This window comes from Pithys albifrons, chromosome 7, assembly GCF_047495875.1.
Source record: "Pithys albifrons albifrons isolate INPA30051 chromosome 7, PitAlb_v1, whole genome shotgun sequence".
NCBI classification, from domain to species: domain Eukaryota; kingdom Metazoa; phylum Chordata; class Aves; order Passeriformes; family Thamnophilidae; genus Pithys; species Pithys albifrons.
Genome location: NC_092464.1, coordinates 5,463,102 through 5,486,303, shown reverse-complemented (window position 1 = coordinate 5,486,303; position 23,202 = coordinate 5,463,102). Strand labels below are relative to the sequence as shown.

The window sequence follows — 23,202 nt, the reverse complement described above, 5'->3', positions numbered from 1 at the left end:
AGCGATGGGGTGTGCGGGACCGGGACGGGTTGGGGGGCAGCGATTGGGTGTGCGGGGCCGGGATGGGCTGGGAGGCAGCGATGGGCTGGCCAGCAGGACTACTGCCCGCGGGAGTCAGCACTGGGGAGCCACACCGCCAGTCCTGTGCCAGCCCTTGCGATGTCCCGTGCAGAGCCAGGAGCTGGACTCAATGATCCCAATGGGTCCCTTTCAACTCAGCATATTCTATGATTCTGTGAACTTTCTTTTGTGTTCCATGTCAGTTCATTTCTCATGTGGACCAGAGTCACGTCCCATTTTTGGGGTCAGTGTTCAGACTTGGGCTGCCCCTCAGGTGACGATGCTCCATGACAGCACAAATATGGCTATCTCCAAGTTCCCAAGCTCTTCCAGCAAGAAAAACATTCTGCATAAAAACAAAATGCTAAAAATGGCCAGGGAACCATTTTAAATGGTTTTGATATCAAGTGCAGACACAATTCTTGGCTATGAACCGAACACTCTCCAGCTCTCAGGCTGGTACCAAAGCTGGTACTGGTGCTGCAAAGACTCCAGGGAAGTTTTCAGGAGGAACATACTGGTTCTCCAAAGCCTTGCAAGAGACACAGTAAAAGAACATCCATCCTCTGCAGTCTCATTCTGGCAGTGGATCTCTGAGGACATGAGGAAAATAAGATATTCCAGAAGCAAAACATTTAATTGCACAACAATTTGTTGTTTTAAAGCTTAAAAACATGAAAAAATAGCATAAGAAATTTCAGTTCTGAGTGAGCACCTGCCAGTTTGCAAGAAGAGGTGCTGATGCACCACCTCCAGTTACCCACATCCAACAGGTGTCCCTGGGGACACTGGACAGGAGATACTGAGTTACTTTGCTGTGGCCAGACCTGTACCATTGGTTTATTCAAGGAGTTTAACCATTATCCAGGCATCCTCAGCAGCGAAACCTCCCACTGAGTGCTCCTCCAGCCTTCAGGAAACATCTTTCTTGCGAGAGAAGTAAAAATCTATCCCTCTGTCCTTGTGCTGCACTGGTGACTGTGCAGGTCTCCTCCTGCCCCTGGGATGGGGGCTCCCTCCCTGTGGCAAATGAAACATGAACAGTGAGATATTTAATGATGCTGCAGAGTGAATCTGGTCACAAAGCAGCACTGAAATGCAGGAAAATATGGACAGGGCACTTCTGCTCCCCATGTTCACTAAAAAGACAGGAAGGCTTGACAGGCACTGCTCTAAGCTTAGATTTAGGAAACCAGGGTTTCTGATAAGGTGAGCTAGAGAAGTTGATCAAAATGCAACTCCTGCCTGATGGAGAAGCTTTTCGGCTTCCAGTTTCATCACTGCCTCAAACCAGTGTTTCACCAAGGGGCTACTTCACAGGGTCCCTTCTCTGATCCCACCAACAGCATGGCCAAAGCAGAAGGCTTTGCTTCCACAAAACTTTCCAGTCATGGTAAAGGAATCTGGGCTGAAAAATTGGGATTAAAACCTGAAATGGAGACATGCTTCATTCTTCACTGAATATAGTATGACACCTGAGCTTCCAGAAAGTATCTTCATGTGGGAGGAGACAGGGACAATGTGGAGGGTGGGGAGGCAAACTGCTGAATGCTCCTTGTAATACACAACCATTGGTTACATCTGTTTCCTTCCATACCCATCTCCTCCCAAGAGCAGCAGCCCAGGCAGCAGATACAAGCCTCAACATATTGCAGCATCAGCATCTCAACCTGTCCCTGTTCTAAAGGTGAGATATACCCGAAAAGCAAAACGCAAGGGCCAGTCCCCATATTTACAGGTCTTGCTGACTCCAGTTTGGATTCCCTCAAGCATAGGAGGAAGTTGGTTCTTTTACCTCTTCCTGAACACAGAGGACAGTGTCCATCTGCATCAGAGGGTGGTCAGGTCAGTGGAGACCTTGGAGATTCCCATCCCTCCCTGCTGGCTAGTAGGGCTGCCAGGACAGGGAAGGATGCTCTGCAGGACATGCTCTGGTTAAGCCTTGCTGACTATACAAGGCTGATGGGATAGAAAAGCAGCTAAAATTTACATCATTCACCACAGCAGGTAGGACAGACAGAGTGAGATAACCCTGGCTGAAGAGTCCCTGTACAGAGCCGGACCACTGCTGTGAGGTAATGTGACTTTCCACTGAAGCTATTTTTCCCTTTATACCAGAGAGAGAAGAGCAGAACTCACAGACATTCCTACAGAGCAGCCCCCCGTGGCCCTCCCAGCCTTCCCAGTACTCACAGGCCTCTGGTTGATGTGTCGGTTCCACTCTGGGGCTGTCACAACTGGCCGTGGGTAGGTCTCTCCTAGAGTTATTCCAGCCTGGGAGAGGGCAGCACTACTCAGTGCCCAAGGGCTATGGATGTCTGCTCCCTTTATGCCCTGCAGTTCTGGGACCCACAGCCGGACATAATCCCCCTGCAAACAGAACCAACAGGACAGGATCCATTTAGTAACAATCTCCAATTGCTTCCCAGCAAAGTCTTTCTCAACAGGAAAGAGAGAGACTGGATTTCCAGCTGAAAAGTCAGTGTAGAAGAGCATCAGTTACCTCTGACAAGCCTTAGCCCCTCCTGCATTAGTGGCCAAAGAGACATCTGGATGCTGGAGTTCTCCCAGGCTCACTTTGAAGGCAGAGGAGGGAGACAGAGGTGTGTTTTTGGTACTGTTCACCTGTCCTGTTTAGGACATCCTGTGACGAAGTCACTCCCAAGAAGTTTCCAGTGACTGAAGGAAATTAGGATGACTAACTCAGCTGCACACTCCGGTGTTCCTGAATCCCTCCTATGAACTCTCCTGCTGTTTCCCTTCATAGGACTAATTTCTCATTCCTTGTTAAATCCTATTAAATACTACAGTGCCAACAGAGCAGCCCAACAAGAACCTAAGGAATAGTATGGGAACAGGTAGCCCAGTATGTGAACACTGGCTAAGCACATAGAAAGGGTGACTTACCTGCTCCCACCACTTAGAGAGGAAAGTTAGAGGAGTCAAAGGTTTAATCTACTCCCCAGCAAGTCCCAGAGGAGTAGCTCTGTCTCTCTGGTCACTCCTGAGTTCTCCAAGAAACTGCTCTGTGCTCAAGGAAATGTCTGTGTGAGGTAGTGATGGGAGAAATGGTGATGAAACACTGAACACAGAGACCAGGGCAGGGAGGGCATGTGGAGCACCAGCCTTCTTGGGGACAGCAGCAGATTGTCAATGTCACATCTTCCTGTGCACAACGAGGAACCTGCCTGACTGTTGGCAAGGAGACACAGAACTGCTTTTCAGCAGGACCCACACACCAAATTGATCTCTGCTCCCTGGAAATACCACATATCCTTCACTGCACTTCTCGCAGCAAGACAGCCAATCAAGACTTACATTCCCATCATAATCCAGGCCTTGTTTAATGATGTTAAACTTCCTGTTGTCCCGTGGGTCATTGCCAATGCCAGCACTGTATAACCAGTTGCCATAATTGCTGCAGACATCGTAATCCACCTTGAGAACAGAGGGAGGAAACAGTAAGAAGAGTTGGGTTGGCCCTCAGTGAATCTTCTCTCCCCATCCACCCCTTAGCTCAAGGAGAAAATTCCTTGAATGGGAATCACTCTGGCCACACTAGGATGGTCAGAACCCTCCTGGGTTGTAGATACAGACATCTGGTTGCCTTTTACACCTGGGATCAGCCTCCTGGGTTTCTTCACTTCATAGTCCTTAGGTCAGTGGGATGGATAAAAGTCCAATCAAAGTCTCTTTAACAATTTCCTTTTTAAAAAAACTCTTCCCTTTCTGCCATTATCTGGCAGACTTCACAATGAGCCCTATCCTTTGAGTGCTCATATTTCAAAAAAGCACAGTCCCAGAGCATTTCAAATACATGAGAAAATTCTTCCTGACTAATTACCCAGACAACACAGACTGACAGAATCATCTCAGCAGATCTTATTAGGTAGATTGGTGAAAATTCATATTCAGACTGTGCACAGTGATCACATAGTGTGTATGAAGATGCAAATGATGCAAACATTGCAGCTTTCTCCCATCATCAAGTTATTACTCATCTAAACAAATAAAAAGCTCTCAAGGATGCTTCTGTAAAACAGAGCAAGGCTTCTAGAACTAGCAGAACATGGTCCAACATCTAAGTGCTCTTCAGCTGGGCAGGGTGCTTAAATCCAACACCAGAATTTTTCAGTTGCAGGACAATTCAAACCTCACTCAGGAGGGGAGTGGAAGTGACAGCAAAGAAAGAGAGTGTGGGATCTCTGAGCATTCCTGGGAGGGGTGTCTGTGGTGCAAAAAAAGCGGCTATGGCAAAAAGAGCTGGTTCAGTGCTGTTCTCCCTTTACTGCAGTCACAGAAGCAACCAGTCCACACAGGGATGATTCCAAAATCCCAGCTACCCCTTAAAGCAAGAAGCTCAATGCACTTGGATAGCAGAAGGCACAGGGAATGGGGTTTGCCAAATTCCCTTTCCCTGCAGAGCTAGCCAAGTGCCAGGATCAGGGTGATCAGCAGCCAGCCTTGCTCCCTGTGCACCAGGCTTCCCCTCCCCAGCAGCACCTCCTCCAGCCCCTGAGATGAGGGGAAGAAAGATGCCATGGGAGGCTTGATTGTTTGATTAACATGCAGCAAAGTGTGTGTGGGAGGCAAGGGCAAATCCAAGGGGGACTGGAGGAGGCAGGCTCATTTCCCCCTTTAGCCTTGCCCCTTCCTGGCATTCTCTTCTGTTTGCTTCTCTGCCTTTCCTTGGGGCCTGACCCTTTGAATGAAATCAATGAAGTCAGAGCTGAGATATTCTCTGTTCAGGACACCAGAAGTCTCTGGCCTTTCACTGCTTCAGCGGGTTGTGGGGAGCTTGTGCCTCAGTCTCCCTGCCCTGTGGTGTGGATGGCACACACAAACACTTGGTGGGCCTTTGCTGGCAGTATCAGGGGTGAAATAGGTATTGCTTTCTTTTTTTAGGGCCAAGTGAGATCAGTTTTAGCTCTCTGTGGGCTGCTACCCTCTAGAGCCACATGTCCCCCACCGAGCTGATGTGTCCTGTAGGCTACTCTGGAGATTCCCTCAGGTTACAGTTACAGAGCTGTCTGACACAAGCTGAAAGGATGGGACAGAAGGGCACAAGGATCAGCCTGTGCCACACCAGCCTAGAGTGGCCATCAGCACCTCGGGCTTCCTGAGGTGAAAGGGCCAGTGCAGGGTGTTAAATCCTCCTTCCAGCAAGGCTGTGAACACCCATGTCTGTAGGAGTAAATGTAGGTTATACAGGGAGCATCTTTTTAGAGTGAGATCTTCCAGATCTTCCTCACTTACAGAATAGGACCTGCAGGGCTCCTGCTCTTATTTGGAAGAGCAGCACTGCATGGAGCTACTAACACCCCTGTCTGGAGGATCCTGAAGTCCTATACAGTGTTTTTGTGCAAGCCCACTGCTGCTCACAGCACTGCTGTGGGAAGAGCACCCAGATCTTCCTCCTGAAGCCAAAGGCACGTCAGAGCCCAGCTCCAAGGAAGCTCAAAAAAAAATCTACATTCATGAAAAAAAGCTCTTTTAATTGCAGATAATGGTGAGGTGACTGGGTTTTCTGTCCCTCCAGTACTCCCACTGAGTAGTTCCCTGATCACCAGAAGCCTCTGGTATCCCACAGACAAGGTCTTTAATGTGAGGGTGATGTACTTGGCCTTTTTCAGTCACTACCCAAAAACTCTATGGGGACTGAGGTCAGAGAAGTGACCCAGCCATTTAACTGAGTTTGCACAGCTGCTGATTGATATATGAGACAGGAATTGGTGCTCCAATTGGCAGGGAAGCCTGTAACTCCCTAGAATGAAGGATGCCTCCAGCCAGGGTGGAGCTCTCTGGAAGCTGATCCAGCTATTGTCCATACTTGCCTGTTCTTGACTAGATGGCTTCCCTGTCCACAGCAATCAATGCAAAGACACTGTGCCAGCACACATTTCTCTTTATGTTCTATTTCTGGGCTGCCCTTCTCCCCAGCCTCTGGGGTGACCAAATCAGAGCACTGTTAACATAATATATGTTTGAAAGTTTTCTCAAGTGTGATGGATCTCTGGCTAAAACCCGATGTAGAGGATCAAAGTATTATTGCAAACTTTCAAGCTACATCTCAGCTTCACTGTGGCAAAGTTCCTTTTACTTATGAGAGCTTAGGGAAGTTCATACCCTGCAAGCAGCGCATACATGGACTTAGATCAGCCTGAAAATTACTGATCATCTGTATCCTTCCTTCTTAGTCAGAGCTGTTCTCCTGCCTGTCACTCAGGGCAGGGAGCACAAACAACTCTGGATGCACAAAGAGTTCAGTCTTACCAGCAGGTATTCAAACCATTCTGCCCCCATCCTCCAGTCCAGGCCCAGGTCCTTGGCGAGAAAGCTGGCGACGTTCTGCCGCCCTCTGTTCGACATGAACCCCGTGGCATTCAGCTCTCTCATGTTGGCATCCACAAAAGGAACCCCAGTTTTGCCCTCTGCAGAGACAAAAGACAGTGCTGGGACAGGAGGACATTTTTGGGCACTCCTAAACCAACCTGGTGGGGTCTTGCATTCACAGCTACCCAAGACAGTGCCAGTGCACATCTACAGGGAGGGATTTCAGTGAGGTTTAGATGGAGTGCAGCCACTGAGATCCACTGGAAATTAAATGGGAAATCATACTGAAAATTAAGATGAGGAGAATTTTTGGCTAGAAAAAACCCACAAGGTACAGAAAATTCTCAGACTGGAAAAATAGGTGGATTGCAGAGATTTTGCAGAGTGAAATAAGTAGATAGACAATAGTGGGCCAAGGACAGAAACATTCTTAACAGGTGACTAATAGAAGGATGTACTGGACAAATCCCCAGGGCTTAGTACCTGAAAAGTAGAGAGTCTGTCTATTGTTAAGGAAAAGATTTATTGTATCTGTGTGATTTATTGTAGCCTGTGTGCAAATGGATACACGTGGCATTAACAAGAAAAAAGACATAGGTATGTATTTCACTGATCCTGATGCTTTAATCTGTTAATCTCTCTAAATTTTCAGATCTTACGCTTGTTATTCAAGTTACAATATACAGGCTAAAGAAAAGGCTGTGGGATTACAAACAATGTGAGTAATTCTGTTTTAACCTTGCAACCAAAACCAAACAAAAGAACCAAATGTAGCAGGCATGGCAATCAAACACTGATAAGAAGGGCTGGTCAGCCTGTGTGTGACTAAACAGAAGGGACCAGCAGGTGACAAACACTTCCTCGTGGCCAGGAAAATCTAACTGCAGAACCTGGCCACTCATGACACCCTGTGGTCCTGCTCATGTACAGTGCTCAGTTTGGGAAGGGAAGACAAATATCCTGCACACACCCTCACACACTGGTGGTGCCAGATGAAATGACAACTCCCTGCAGAGCCCTGAGCCAGCTTTAGGGCACCTGGGAACATGCAGGCACGTGGAAACCAAAGGCACATCCAGCCAAACCTGTGGTTCCGACTGACCTTTCCAACAGTCAAAGAGCTGAAGGTCCTTTTTCCAGGGAATCTCCTTACTTTGAAGCCCTGTTGAGGAAAATAATGAACTGCTGATGAAGAAATACTGACGCAGGCAGTTACTCACACATCACCACAGCCTGAGGCACCTTGGTTGACACAAGGTGTTAGGGTGAAGTTTGTCCTCTCAGTGCCATTACAAATCTTCTGCAAAGGTTTAGGGACAATCCATTCTTCAAGTGTTGCAAAGGGGTGTCTTTTACCTACACAAGATGCTCAAGCCCTAGCAGATTTTCATTATTGGTTTTGTTGATGTTTGTTCTTTTTATTTTTTTAAATTAAAACCAACTCAAATTGGCAGAGAGTGGCCAGAGAGGTGCTCTGGCCCAAGATAGTATTGTTTTTCAGTTTTACTCCAGGACAATATTTATGTGAAATCTGATTTTGTAGCAGATACTAAACCCAGAATTGTGTGGCAAAAGACCCAGATAACAGTGGAGTAGGAACAGATGAGGGGGATTATTTCATGTTTACAGGATCCAGTGGCAATTGCAGTCTGTACAGTGAAATGGAGGCAGCAGGGGCAACTCAGCTCTAGCTGCAGATATCCAGTGCTATCAAACCAGCCACACAGGCCTGGCAGATGTGTTTCTCTGCAGCTGCAGCTGGATGCCAGGCACTGACCCAGGGCATCTAAAGCAGTGCTGTCTGCTTAGGTGTGGGCAGCTGTGCCACCTGGAGAACAGCACAGGCATCACCTGTAAGGTTTCCAGACACATGGACTGATCTTTATGTTGGCATGGAGAGTTTGGATCCTCATTGCATGTGCAGACTCCTGCACATCAGTCACTGGAGCTGGAGCTGAATCTCACTCTCATTCCTATGTTGTGTGACCCAGAAAGAGTATCTGGTTTCCTGAGTTTCACACTCCTGGGTCAGTTCCTGCCTTGTCCCAGATTCTCTAGTGAACATGGGCAAGCTTGAAGACTGGACTCTTCTTAAAGGTGGAATGTCTCTGGAAACAGCATCTTCTCTCTTACTGTGCTGCTGTTTCCCATGGACAAGTGTTAATAATACTCCCCATATCTAATCAGGTTTGGGCCTCAGTGTCTACACAGTGTCCAGCACCATGGTGGTCACACAACTGCTTTGAGAACATTTAAGAAGGACAACATAACTGCAACAATCTCTTCTCTTACTTTCCCCTGTTGTAAGACTGTACCTTTCCTCTCCAAACAGGGTGATTCAAACACACCTCTTAATGAGAAAATCCTCCTGCCGTACTTCAGGGCCACAAACCGAAAGTAATCCCTCCACAGCAGTTCAAACAGGACCCTGAAACATAAAGCCATGTCTGTTTTTCACTGTGGGTCAGATAAAATTACAGAATTAGGATTTTGCTTCCATAGCACCCATCATTGACACCTTGAGGTTTATTCATAATGAGCGATTTCATGGACCTTCCCACTATACCAGTTCCTTCCCCTACTTACCTGGCTTGCAGTTGGATGACTATAGGGAAAGCAAACTTTGCCATGAATCACCTGGGAAACTTTCCTTAGCCCGAGTGCAGGAGCAGAATTTCAGGAAATGTGTTTCTCACCCATCCCTACTGGGATGCAATTCTCCAAAGAGCAGGGCGAGGGCCTGATTCAGCTTCACACTTCCTCATGAACAGCAGTGTCAGCACATTCCTAAGAGCTTTACCTTGATTTAAGCAATCACCTTTGTAGAGGACTTAAGACACCTTTCAAAACTGGTATTTAGTGCTCTAGCTCATGAGCTTAGGTGATAGGCTCACTTCAGCCTCTCAGATCTGCTTCAGCTCTCAGGCACATTGGAAATATCCTGCTCAGCTGATGTTCAGGCTGACAAGATCTTTCTGGAAAATCTCATTGCAAAACAGGACACTGTCCAAATGCTAAAAAGTAGTGTCATAATGCTGAGGTTCAATGATTCCCTCATGTGCAGACACCATGACCTGTACTTCACTGTACAATTGACTGCAGTGCCTGGAAACTCAACAGATTCATTTCTATAATTATTAATCACTTTAAAATGCCAAAATCACCATGGTGCCCCAGCTGCCACCAGGCTGGCTATTAGATGGAAGAACATGAGCATGTTCATTTCTTGAAATCTTTCCTCTCTTAATTGTCTTTGAAGAAGAAGGAAAAAAACCCAAACACACACTTCAAGAATGTTGATATTTTATCTGTCATCTGAATTTTAATGAAATTGAGTATTTTGGCTAGAATTGTTGGCAGCATTCTGCCTGTTTTTCACCAACAACTGTGCTGTTTGACATGATGCAAATATAACAAACCAGTATGAATATGCAGCTCTAGAGTTTACACAGGCTTTCTGGTTTGGGCTTTTTTCCCATCCAGGTCTAGTGTTAGGCCAGGATCTAACATGAACCTGCTTCTTCATCACAACTCCCTACCAGGCTTTGGTTCGCAGTGTCTGGGTATATCTGAGCAAGTTCAAGGCCAGCTCAGGGGTGGACACACTGAGTTCAACTGTCCCCAGACTCCTCAAGGTGGGAGAGCAGCCAGTGGTGATGTGGGGAAGAGCACAGGTGACAAGGTGGGATGCACTAAGCCCACCGTCCAGTCCCCTCTTCCTCTCTGCTCTGGTTTTGTGGTCATGGCCAAGCAGCCAAGCAAGGACTGTACTGAGGCCATGGCACTTTCAGACACGTGTGATCTGTACAAACCACACAGACACTGAGACTTTGGGGAGAAACCTTGCTCATATCCTTAAACCCTTGGATTATATTTGTGAATCATTCTTCCTTCTCGTTTATCCCATAATAACAATACAGAGACAGATGGTGCTGATTTACTGAAATCGTTTTTAAAAATCATGAACCACAATTTCCCAGCAATAATAATGACAACTGGCATTCATAATCTTGACTAACAAAGTGCCTAAAGCCTCTGGGTGTCAAAGGCAGACTAATAAATCCAAACTGAAACAGAACTGCAATGCAACTCAGAGGAAGGAGGCAGCAGGCACAGGATAAACAAACATTAATTAAAGAGAGTTAACAAATCACTCTCTTGAGCGTGAGATGCTGGGTTCCTGTTCAGAGAAAACAAGCCATGCTGATGGTGCAAGGACATACCAGTATGTGCTCTGATTTGCTGCTCTCTCTTTTTCATACTTCTGGATCTGCTCATAGATGTATCGAGGTGAGATGCAGCCCAGTGCCAGCCTGAAAGCAGAGGAATGAATTCTGTCCTGAATGCCATGCAGGACTCACAACTCAGAGGGAGTGAGGGGCAGTTTTGTGCTGAGCTGCTGTCTAAAAGGTTTTGCTTGGTTTGCAGTTCTGTCCTGACTTTCCAAATGGCTTTAATCAAGTTGTGTAACTTCTTTGCAGCTCTTCAAGAGAGACAACTCTCTTCTGAGAATCAAAATCCTCCCCTTCCCAGCATATGACTGGTACAGGAGTCTCCAAGCTATGGAGATAAATCATTTCACACAAGTTTGACAAATTTTGCCTAAAGGATTTGATCAGCTGGTGACTTAGTGCATCAGTGACAAGTCCAGAAACGGATCTCAAATGCCAACTTCTGCATTGCCTGTCCTACTTGTCCTTTTGCTACAAACCCCCTTATTATATGCCAGGGCTCCTTTTCCTGCAGAACATCAATGTCTTATTTGAGCAACCACAGAAGGCTTTGCTGAAAATCTGAGGCCAGGAAGGAAAACAAGGGAATCAAACCCCACTCTGGCATTTCAACCCACTGGACTCCTTCCATTTGTTCCAAACAGACAGGAAAGAGCTTGCAGACTCCAACCCCATCATGTAGGGTCATAAGGAGCAACTTTTACCTTGATTTTCCTAGAAATGCATTTTACTGCCATTTCCATTATGGCTCATGGAAACATTTGATGTTCTAATCAGCTCTGGAAAACAGGAAGAAAGAACCTGAAAGTTTTTCCTTAATTGTCTACCAGTTCTGACACGTAGAAATGGCCAGTATGAGATGGAAACAACTGGCTGCAATATGAACAGCTCTGATTTTGATTATCTGACAGAGGAACATTTTAGGGCAGGCTGATCAAGGCTGTCTGCTCTGGGGAAATGGCCAGCTTGGAAAAACTCGAGTGGAGGCCACAAATAAACTTCTGCAGCTTCAGAGGTCCTGGGATTCTGTCTGGGATCCCAAAGTGCCACCAGATGGAGCCATCCACTGCAACCATCAGAGCACAACGCTAGTTGAAAACAAGAAATCCTGACCTGTTACAGGCTCAGAAAATCGTTTCACATCGCAATTCTGTCAGGACAACACTCCATATGCTCTTAGTTTAGGCTGAACTGGGTTCTGCTGCTGCGGTTTCAGTCTGGAATTAACTCTGCCCCTTCCACCACCAGAGACTAAACCACCTAATTAGGAGTTAACATATTTACTCAAACAAGAGATCCTTTTGCAGTAGGAATAATCAGAAACGTCTTTTCACCCCACAGAAAAAGAGAATGGCAATGAGGTGACACGACTTGCCCCACAGTATTCAGAAAAGCAGGACTGGATCGAGTTCTGCTACAACTCTATCCACACATGGAATCTGTGCTGCTTCCCTGCCTACTCTCAACCACTCCTCACACACAAAACAGCACAAAGCCAAAGGCAAGTGGTGAGTCCCCCAACTGCCCTGTCCACATTGGTGCTCCCAGAAGATCAGGCTCTTGGCACAGTTCTGCTACAGTGCAGCCGTTCCTAATTGCAGGAATGTTCCCAGGGAATCACATCTAGACCCCTACCCTTGTCCCGTAGCACTAAGCAGACAGGTAACATTATTTTGGGATAGGAGCAGAAAAGGAGTTTCCAGTCTCACAACAAAAGTCTTTACCATGGTGCAAATTTCGTTGAGTAATCCATTCCCACCAGCCCATTCCGACTCTCCTTGTAAGATGTGACCAGGTTCTGTTGGAGCAGAAGAACAAAAGGTTTGAATACTTTACAAACAACCTGCTAAATATGTTTTCTTTCCTTCTGGAGCAGAGCAATCTGGCAGGGCTGGGCTCCCTCTCATGGCTGCCTGCAAGGATTACACAGCTGCCAAATTCCTGCCTCCAGCGCACAGGAATTTATCAGGCCAACAGTTTCCATTGGAGCTCTGGGATGAGTGTCACAAGCTGTGCTCCCCGGTTCAGCCTGTGTTTCTTTCTACAAGCACCCGGCTGTGTTGCTCCCTGCCCATTGCTGCCTGACTCTGCATCAATAATGCACTTACAGGCACCAGTGGAACAGGCCAGCTCCCCGTCCATGTGGCTGCGTGTTTGGGTTTGAGAATCTGACAGCACCCAACTCTCAGCTGCAGGAACCCAGATCACTGCTCTTTCTGTGCCCACATTTACAGCAGGTGCAGATTTTCCATTTCCTGAGCACTCCATGGACAATGCAGGGGACATAGGGAAGCCTGATCTGTCCTTGATCCCCTTCACTGCACAGGTCACAATTGCTAAAGGGCTGTTCTAGCACACTGGGGAACACAATATTTACATTACAAAAAAGTAGGAACAGGTTTTACCACACTGGTTGTGTTAATGCTTGACCAAGAGTAGAAGCTACACATGCTTGTGCTCATTTGGGCTTGGATGGAGTTAATGTTCTTCATTGTAGCTGGTCTGGGACTGTTTTGGATTTGTGCTACAAACAGTGTTGATAGCACACCGATATTTTCATTATTGCTGAGCAGGCCTCACACAGGCTCAAGGCCTTTTCTGCTCCTCTCGCCACCCCACCCTGAGCAGGCTGGGGGTGCACAAGGAGTTGGGAGGGGACACAGCCAGGACAGCTGACCTCAGCTGGCCCAAGGGGTGTTCCAGACCAGATGTCACGCTCAGCACATAGAGCTGGGTAAGGAGGATGTGGGGATGTTTGGAGTGGTGCCGTTTGTCTTCCCAAGTAACTGTCACACCTGATGGAATCCTGCTTTCCTGGGGATGGCTGACCACTGGCCCACTGGTGGGAAGTATTAAGTGAATCCTTACTTCACCTTGCCTGCAGCTTTTGCTTTCCCTATTAAACTGTCTTTACCTCAATCCAGGACTTTTCTCGCTTTTACCCTTCTCAATCTCTCCTCCACCCCACTGGCAAGGGCTGAGGGAGCAGCTGCTCAGGGCTGAGCTGCCTCCTGGGGTTAAACCAGGACAATGCTCCCCAACAGCAAAGGAATGCAGGAACTTCCTCAGCACAGCTGAAAGGATGCCCTGAGGCACTGGGCACAGCACAACCCCTAACCCATCTCAGATGGAGAAATGCTCCCCCTTTATCCACACAGCTGGTGGGTCTGATGCTGTTGGAAATCAGCAAGCGTGTCTTAAGGCAGTTCCTCATACTAGACCAAGAAGAAGTTCAAAAACTGGGTGAACAGATAAAATGCAGTCAGCACCAGCTTCACTCCACCAAAGCAAGAGAGCAAGAAGTAGCTGTAATTATAGGCTGAAAGTTTTTAAATCAGACTACAGGAACCTCCTACTGTTATTACTGTGGCCAGAATTTGGGTTGGTTGTTCCTTGCCCCAACTGCAAGTGCAGCCCCTTCATGCCACTTTTCACTGCTCCAGAACAGAGGAACTACATTGCTGGTGGCATGGGACATGAGAGGAGAAAAGGTATAACAAGGTAAAGGAGCTAAAATTTAGTCCCAGTTCCCAAAAGTTAATGGAAAAAAGAACTTCAGAGGGATGGCCACTAAACTGGGTTCCTAAGTATTTGGCTTACATTCCCAGTTCCTGGATGGCTTCTTTTTGGTCGAGTTTGTCTCTCTGAAAAACTGAAATAATGCTAATTCCCTCCTTTGTGAAGTGTTATATAGGAGCTAAGGAAATATTAGGAAGTAAAATTGCAGCCTCACCCACTTGCACAGCCACATGTACAAGTGGGAGGATGTAGGCAAGGAAATGTGAGAGTTACCGTGTCCCAAAAATAATATTGCAGTCTCATTAAAGCCTGGGTCTCTCCTCCACTGCACGGGAAGGATGTTCGTGGATCAGTCACAGAATCTGCCACAGAAAACAGCATCATCTTGTTACCCTTGGAAAGGTAGGGAGCTTAAAACCTAGAGATATTAAGCACTAGGGATGTCTGCTTTGGGGACAAAAAAGATTGTTTGGTCTTCTTTTAAAATAAGGCTCACATCAAACATTAAAAATCAGTAAGAGGATGTTTTCTCCTCCACAGAGAAAATTTACCTTCATTTGCTGCATGAGTTTAGTTACAGTTTGAAGAGCAACCACTCCATGCTTTGATTCTCAGTAAGAGATATATCACAGAATCACAGAATTATGGAATGGTTTGGTTTGGAAGGAACCTTAAAGCTCATCTCATTTCAACACCCCTGCCATGGGCAGGGACACCTTCGACTATCTCAGGTTGCTCCAAGCCCCATCCAACCCATCCTTGAACACTTCCAGGGATGGGGCAGCCACAGCTTCTCTGGGCAACCTATGCCAGTGCTTCACTACCCTCAAAGGAAGGATTTCTTCCTAACATCTATTGTAAATCTACTGTCTTTCATTTATCTCTTGAGCACTAGTTGCCTCTGCATCTTTACAAGGAGACATCTTTTCTGTAGGAGAGTATGCTGTGCAGTGCAAGATGCTTAGTTTGTATTAACCACCAGAGCTCAAGTGCAGCCAGCAGAAGTACCTACTTCACCTTGGCTGAATGCCTGGATCCTGGGAATCTGGAGCAGCAGGAAATTATTTATTTTGCAAAACCATATCTCTAAAACAGATCTAAGTAGGATATATTTAAGAAGAGAATCTAAGTAGGATTTCATGGAATCAACTGCCAAATTAAGTTTTCTTACCCTTCTGTCCCAAATCCTCCATGGTAGGGATACATCCTTCTTCCACCCCTGGAGCCAGAGGCTTTAGCTGATCTGCCATCCGCAGGGTCGGCCGGACCTTCGCCTCGGATTCCACAGCTCTTCGGAAATGGGTGTAGACATCAGGTAACCTGCACAGGTGACAGCACAGTCAGGTCTCTGCAGGGTGGCTGCTTCGGCCCCTGCACACAGCACACACACACCTTCCACAGGAGGAGGATTAGCATTCCAGGCTGTGCTCCCCTGGGGCAGAGCACATGTTTGTCATGCCTGTTTATTTGTATCCTGATCGGCACAATAGAGGTAATGTCCCCGGGGCTAACAGCCTTCAGGAACTCAGTTCTTCGCCCAATTACTTTCTGCTTCTGATGCAAATTGTGCCTTTCAATTTAAGGTGTGTCCATGAGGGCCAGATTTATCTCACTTGACTTCTGATTAACACACAAGGCTGACCTCAATGTAAAAATCTGCAACCTTCAGGTGCTTTTCCAGTCAAAGGAGAGTATCAGGCGTTTTCATGGCCTGACTCCTCTGCCCTGTTTTATACCCTTTCTACAGAATACCACGAATCATTCAACTCCATCAACTAGAACTCGACTTGAAGAGTCCACAGGCAAAGGGCTGCTGTCACAGACAGCTGCATTCAGTCAGATGGGGTAATGGAGCAATCCAGGCCAGTGTCTCAGAAATGTCAGCAAGTGTGGCCAGCAGGACCAGGGCAGTGAACACCCCTCTGTACTTGGCACTGGTGAGGCTGCACCTCAAATCCTGGGTTCAGTTCTGGGCGTCTCACTACAGGAAAGACTTTAAGGGGCTGGAGCATGTCCAGAGAAGGGAATGGAACTGGGGAAGGATCTGGAGCACAGGTCTGGTGATGAGTGGCTGAGGGAGTTGGCAGGGGCTCAGCCTAGAGAAAAGGAGGCTCAGGGGGAACCTTATTGTTCCCTACAACTCCCTGAAAGGAGCCAGTGTGCCAGGTGGGGGTTGGCCTTTTTTCCCAGGTGACAAGTGACAGCACAAGAAGAAATGGCCTCAAGTTATGCCAGGAAAGGTTTGGATTGGATATTAGGGGAAAATTCTTCCCTGAAAGGGTGATGAAGAATCGAACAGGCTGCCTGGATAAATGGTTGAGTCACCATCCCTGGAGGTATTAAAAGTGTAGTTGTGGCACTTGGGGACATGGTTTAGTGGTGGGCTTGGCAGTGCTCGATTAATGGTGATTTTAAAGGTCTTTTTCAACTTAAACAATTCTATAATTCTATGTCACAAGGATTTTGAGTGTGAAGATTTTGTGAGTATCCAAACTGTGCTGGTAGAAAGGGCAAAGAGAAACCAGTCCCTCCATAAACACTCAAAACACTCACCTTGGCTTTATGGATATTGAAGTGGAAACCCTACTAGTGCAGAGGGATGAATGTGCCCCTTCCCCCTGATGTACCTGAGCATAACAGCACTGTTCTATAAACACAGATGGACTAATGGGTCCCTTCCCTGTGAGGCTACATGACCAGGAGCCCTCCTGAATAGGTCAATGGAGTGAGAAACAAGTGGGACTGTGGAGGAATGAGTGATACCTGGTGATAGGCCTGAAGGGAAGATCGTCCCGATGATACAACGTGGATGCCCAGAATGTCTGAATCTTCACCCCGTGCTGACTACACACCTGGCACAGCCCTTTCTCCACATCCAACTCCTCCTGCGTGGCCTAAGGAGAACAAAACAGTGAGGCCACCGTGGCTGCACGGCCCCAGCTCCCACATGCACACCATTTCTGGTCCCTTGTCTTGCCCTCCTTCCTCATCTCCACATTTACCTTCATCCCTTTGGATGCACACACACTGTCTCTGAGTCTTGCCCCAGCAAGGACTCCCACCCACACTCTACACCATTCCAGGAACTAGCCAGTTTCCTCAAGGCCAAGAAAGGCTCTGAACACACAGGATTTGCATCACCATTTGGTTGTGAAAGAAACCTTCAAAGTGTAATTTTAACTATGTCACTTCAGTATTTCTCTTACCTCTTCATGGAAAGCCACAGCGCTGACAGAGCCCAGCTGAGTAATCAGATCACGGATCACATCTTCTGGCTTCCCCTTCCTCACAACCAGGGTACTACAAACACAAAATATTGCCCTGAATTATTGTTATTTATGTGTACAGGAGGACCTACTCCCAGCCCAGGCAGGCCCCCATGTACCAGTTCAAACAGAGCACAGACCATGTGTGGAGGCAGAGAGACAAGATTTCACTATCCTGCATTTTTGGGAGCCACTGAACAGAGTCTGCAAGCCCCTGGGGCTTAGTTTGTGTCAAACACATTTCTGCCACTCTGGATGCCTTAGAAAGGATGACTGGGCACAAAGCCAGGCTGTTACCTAAAACTGAATCTCTTCATCCTCGCACACTAAAGAGACTGAAAAGCCCAGGCTTCCCAGAGAGGTGGTGGATGGAAACACCTCTTTTCCTGGAAACATTCAAGGTCAGATCGAAGGACTCTGAGCAACCTGTTCTTGTTGAAGATGTCCCTGCTCATTCCCGGGGGTTGGAGTAAAGACCTTTAAAGGTCCCTTCCAACCCAAACTGTTTCAAGACTCTATGATCTTTTGCTAAGCAAACGCAGACGTTATCTGGTAATGGATTCTTCATGTTCTGGTCTGTCCCAAGTGTGGTTCTAAAGGCATAATAAAGGAGGCATCTCTGAAGACCACCTTCCCACAGTGTAGCCTACCAGAGACTGGGTCTAGAGGGACAGGGCATAAGCAAGCATAATCCTCCAGTCTCAGAAGCCAGGATCCATGATGGTCAGTCTAAAGCCAGTTCCTGGGCAAAATTCCTGGGCACAAGGAAGAACGCAAGCCACAGTGGCTACTGTCATTGCCCACATCTCAAAAACTGCTGTTCATGTCCCCAGTTGTCAGTGCTCTGGACAAGGTAACTCAAGGTTAACACTCATCTGTGGTATGTGAGTTCAAGAAAGGAAAACCCCTCATGGCACAGCCGGGATGGCTCTTTGTTCCTGTGCAGTGACCACAGCAAGTCGTCTGAACAGGGGCTACATATGGGACCGTACTGTACCCAAGAGAAGGTCCGTGGCTCTCTGAAACAAACCACCACCAGAGCTCAGAGTACCTGACATGATTTGACTCAGCACAGGTACGTGCTGAAAAAGAGCAGGAAAACAGAAATATATGTTACTTGCACAGTGCTTTCTCAACTACCTTCCTTTTTTCTTGAGCGTTTCCCTTAGATCCTTCACACTTTCCAGCAGGAACCGGAGCCGGTGTGGCCCCGTCTTGGGGAAGCCGAAGCAGTGGGTGCCCAGGTAGTGCCGCGGGTCGAAGCAGTAGAGGGGGATCACGAAATCTGCGTTATCCTGAGCCCAGTGGAGTACCTGGAAACAGAGAGGGCCCTGAGAGCTCCTGGGGCGGAATGCAGGGGCACCTCTCCGCATCCTGCCCGACAGCGGGGTTATCCCGCGGAAACCCCCGGGGGCCCGTACCTGATTGTCGTGGGCGCGCAGGTCGCAGCGCAGCAGGCAGATCACCGCCCTGGCCACCCCCGACATGGCCCCTCGGAGGGGTTAGTCCCGGCTTGCCTCCGTCCTCCCTCTGCCCGCCCCGGGTCTGCATCCCTCTGCCCGGCCCCCTCCTCCCGCCCCGCCGGGGAGGAGCCGTCCTGCCTCCCGCTCCCGTGTCCGCCCCCGCCGCATCCCCGTGGGAAGGGCAGGTCCTGTCGCGCATCGGGATATGAGAGAGATCGCTGCTTTCGGTCCGGGGTCCCAGCGCTTTTACTCTCACCAGAGCCCTGCCCTGGCCGGGAACACTTATGGCTGAATGTGTGGGTTAGTTTACCTCGAAAATCTCATTATCTTGCACACATCAGCATCACGAGGTTGTAGACAAGTGTGGTTGGTCTCTTCTCCCAGGCGATAGGACAAGAGGGCACAGTCCTAAGCTGCGCCAGGGAAGGTTTAGGTTGGACATCAGGAAGAAGTTCTTTACAGAAAGAGTGATTGGGCATTGGAATGGGCTGCCAGGGAGGTGATGCAGTCACCATCCCTGGAGGTGTTTAAGAATAGACTGGATGTGGCACTCAGTGCCGTGGTCTGGTTGACAAGGTGGTTTTGGGTCACAGGTTGGACTTGAGATCTCAGAGGTCTTTTCCAGCCTAGTTGATGCTGTGATTCTGTGATGAGGGCAGCACTTCACACCTCGCTGCAACGTGGCCCCATTTGTACTGAGACTCAGCCATGATGCCACTGACCCTCTGCAAGGGGCAGCACTCACCCAGCTCTGACAGTGTCGATTACTGTTCATCCTTTAAATGCCAAGGCTGCAATGAGATGGCCAGTACCACAGGAACCAGCTTTGCAGAGAGCTCGTCACCTGCTGACCATACATTAGCAATAATTAATGTATTTACTTCTCACCACTGAGAGAAGTGGCTGAAATGAAAAGGCTTTGTCTCATCCTATAGTTTCCTTAAGATGACATTGGACATTAGTGATCACACATCCCTTACTCACTGAACTGTCCCTCGGGAACCTTTTTTTTTCATTCAACTACTCTCATAAGAGGAAACCAAACACAGGAACAGGCTGCCCCAGGAAGTGAAGTCACCATCCCTGCAGGGGTTTAACAGACATGTAAATGTGGTGCTTAGGGACACAGCTTAGTGGTGGATGTGGCAGTGCTGGATTAATGGTTGGACTTCTGACCTTCGAGGTCTTTTCCTGTCTAAAGGATTCTATGATTGTATGAAATGCTGTCTCAGGGGTCTATAGCCACATGCTCCCCTTGTGTAACTCCACTGATTCTCCTGACGTGAGAAAATGGAGAAGGGGGTTAACATGTTGGAGCAAGGAGCTGGTGATGACTGAGGATCCAGATTTACAGAAATTAATTGCTGCAGCTTACTTAGGTACCTGAATTGCTGAAGTGGAGCTTTTGGTGGAGACACGTGGACTCTTAGATGCTCACCAGAAATGCAATGTGGCACCCAGGGGGTCCTGTGAAGTTCTGGCTTCACTTCTATCTTCTCCAAACCAGCAGGTCCTCTGCACGCAATCTGCACTCGCTGGCTGTGGGAAGTGATGCTGACTCCCTGTGTAACCCACATGACACATCATCTCCTGATTCCTTTTCTGTGCACCAAGGGCTCCTTTTCCTGGCTCAGCAGCTGCAGCCCACTAAGAACCAGTGAGTCATCCCAGAGGTCTCATGTTTGGTAAAAGAAAAGTAGAGCCAAAATTTTGGGCTCACAGCCAGGGAAAACATTGTTTGTCAGCTTGCAGTGCTTAGAAGACAACATATCTCTTTATCATATCAGAAATATTGAAAAAACCCAGTTTATAAATCTTCCCTGCCTCTGCCTTCATTCGGATAAGGACAAACAGTGCATTTGGCTTTGCTTTTGTTTGCAGTCAGACTTCCCCCCTGGTGTCTTGGTTGAAATTAAGCTGGGCCAAGTCTGGCAGTGATGACATCCTCTTACAGCTTACTCAGAGCTGCTAGACAGCCACCCACTTCAAGAGGCCTCATTTAATGGGTGTGCAAGAGAGAGGTGCCCTGCTGCCTGCAAAAAGGGTATTTCCCATTGGCAAGGAAGGCTGGTTTCCATTAAACACAAACCCCTGCACCATAAATAAAGAGAAGATTTGAAACTCTTAATATGCCAGTGAAGAAACAGAAGTGGTTTTCAAAGCAAGTGAAGTCTGTCAGCTTTTGATTTGTATAGATATAAAGGTTGTGAGGTGTCCAGTACCACGGCAGACTCTGCACCAACATGGCTGTTAAATGTGGCCATCCAGACAGCAAGAGAGGTCAGGAAAAACCCATGTCCATATGGGATGGAGTTTGCTCAGGCCCAGAACCCAGAGCTTACACCTGACACTGTACCCTTTCTACCACATGGCTGGAGATTTGGTTTATTTCCTTTACACTCCTGTAGGAGAGTACAGATCCTGTTCCACACTTGAGCCAGTGCTTTTTATGACAGTGCCAATCACATTCACTCGGTATTCTGCCCTGATAAAAAAGGATAGTTTTTTACTTACACAGCAGATTCTCTTTTTATTCTGCAAGCATATATGTCCAGTCCCCGCTTCTCTGAGACCTTATGAAATCATCCTCTGAAAATAAGTGCAACAGGGGTGTTTAGGAAAAGCTGTGTGGGCAGGAGTACTTTGTTCTAAAATTAGAAACCAGGAGACCTGGCACTGTGAACTGCAGGCTCTCCAGTCTCCTTGCCTGGATTTTCCATTCAGATGAACATAGTCAATGAGAACAAAAGCTTTCTTTTTTTACCCACTGGCACCTGTCTCTTTACTCCAGGATAGCATTCCAGCTTTCCATTCTTCATTTGGGAAGCAGAAAGCTTTGCCTGCTTGAAATACCAGCAATCTCTATGCCAGTATGAGGGGAACAAACTTTCCACCATCATTTTCATTCTTCTACGTATCCTCCAAGAACCAGTTTCCTTCCTGGAGCCCTGAAGTTAGGGCTACGGTTCATAGGACCTGGGGGGTGGACTGTGAACTTTGATGAAGTTACACAGGGTATCTGTAATAAAAGAATTGGATATTCATGGACTACCCAGACCTCGGAAAAAACTAGGGACCAGGCTAGACATTATCTAGCAATTGCTTCTTGCAATATGAGCAGCAGCACATTAGCCCTTTGCTTTTCAGAGACAAACTCATGGGGTATCAGGTCTTGGACAGACCACAAGTCTCAAGTCAATAATCACCTAGTGATATTTTTTCCCTTGCTGCTTTGGGTGTCCGTTCTCACTCATTAAAGACATTTATCATCTCTTATTTCTAGTGTTGAATGTTACAATTAGAACTCTCTTCTGTCCTGTCCTGTCCTGTCCTGTCCTGTCCTGTCCTATCCTCTCCTTGAAGTTTTGATGGTGTCAAAGGCTCACACTTGATGACCTTCCCCCAGGACAATAAAGTTTTTGTCTGCTGGACTGTTTGCCTCCAGCACTGCTGTGTCATCACATCTCTGACGAAGGTCTTTCACTGTGTCATCCATCAAGGTCCATGTTCACAAACACCTGCCCAATGTTATTCACATGCATACCACCATCTTCATTCAGATGGTGTTTCACCTGTCTGAAGTAACAAATTTGCCTGAATAATTTCCTCTTTCATTTTGGAAGCAAATCCCAACTGTTGCTTTCTCTGCGAGAATGACGCTTTTACACTTCATTTGTCACGCATGAGAAGTTTGACATGATTATTTGATGTTTTACTGAGCCTCCCTCTGAGCCCTTCACAGAATCTTGAATCATGTCATCATTAGCTGTTTTCATAAAAGCACAAAACATCCAGGATCAACACATAGTGCAGCGCTGCTCAGAGACAGACCAGTGATTCTGTTACCAGTCCTGCTGCATCCAAGCGTGCACTCTAATGGCTCTTTGACTGTGACAGGTCCAGCTTGAGTAGCATGTTAAATCCAGACCCCCAGCACCAAACACCTCTGTCTTTTCATGCATATCTGATACCCACCTAGATCTATCTTTCAGCTTTTTGAACAATTGGTAACAATGACAACCTGTCTTTAATGCCAAGATCCCCCATTCCAGAGAGGATGCTTTGATGTTTTGACTGCAAACAACTTGGCACTCTTTTTTCTGGTGGAAGTAGAAGGACATAGCCCCACTCCAAGAGTCCAGTTCACTGTCTGCAGAAATACAGCCCCTCTTTTTACAGGTCAGAGACTTTTCCCTGGTGTTATTTGTCATGCCTTCTGGTCTGGAGGAGTCTTGCCATCAGTTACTGAGCAGGGAACATCTGGCCTTGGTTCTGCTATGATCGTCCTTGTAGGAAAACATACAGACCGATTGCTCTTTGTAGTTCAGC

At 47.4% G+C, this 23,202-nt stretch overlaps 1 protein-coding gene across 3 annotated transcripts; it reads right to left on the bottom strand.

The window, feature by feature from the left end:
- Positions 1 to 702: 702 nt before the first annotated feature.
- On the bottom strand, positions 703 to 18,951 carry LOC139674010 (cryptochrome DASH-like). 3 transcript variants are annotated; one of them, XM_071560086.1, is made up of 14 exons: positions 18,832 to 18,951; positions 18,551 to 18,723; positions 17,351 to 17,444; positions 16,908 to 17,038; positions 15,316 to 15,464; positions 14,418 to 14,506; positions 12,350 to 12,423; positions 10,617 to 10,706; positions 8,742 to 8,821; positions 7,496 to 7,555; positions 6,334 to 6,491; positions 3,379 to 3,498; positions 2,254 to 2,430; positions 703 to 1,080 (listed from the first exon to the last, which is right to left on the bottom strand). In XM_071560086.1, the coding sequence occupies exons 1-14, from the start codon at positions 18,895 to 18,897 to the stop codon at positions 973 to 975; spliced, it is 1,569 nt and encodes a 522-aa protein (XP_071416187.1). In that variant the 5' UTR covers positions 18,898 to 18,951; the 3' UTR covers positions 703 to 972. The 3 variants fall into 3 exon arrangements, 1 of the variants encoding a protein (XP_071416187.1); XR_011698250.1 differs by lacking the exon at positions 703 to 1,080 and having other exon boundaries at positions 2,335 to 2,430; positions 2,564 to 3,498; XR_011698251.1 differs by lacking the exon at positions 703 to 1,080 and having other exon boundaries at positions 2,335 to 2,739; positions 2,968 to 3,498.
- Positions 18,952 to 23,202: the final 4,251 nt, after the last annotated feature.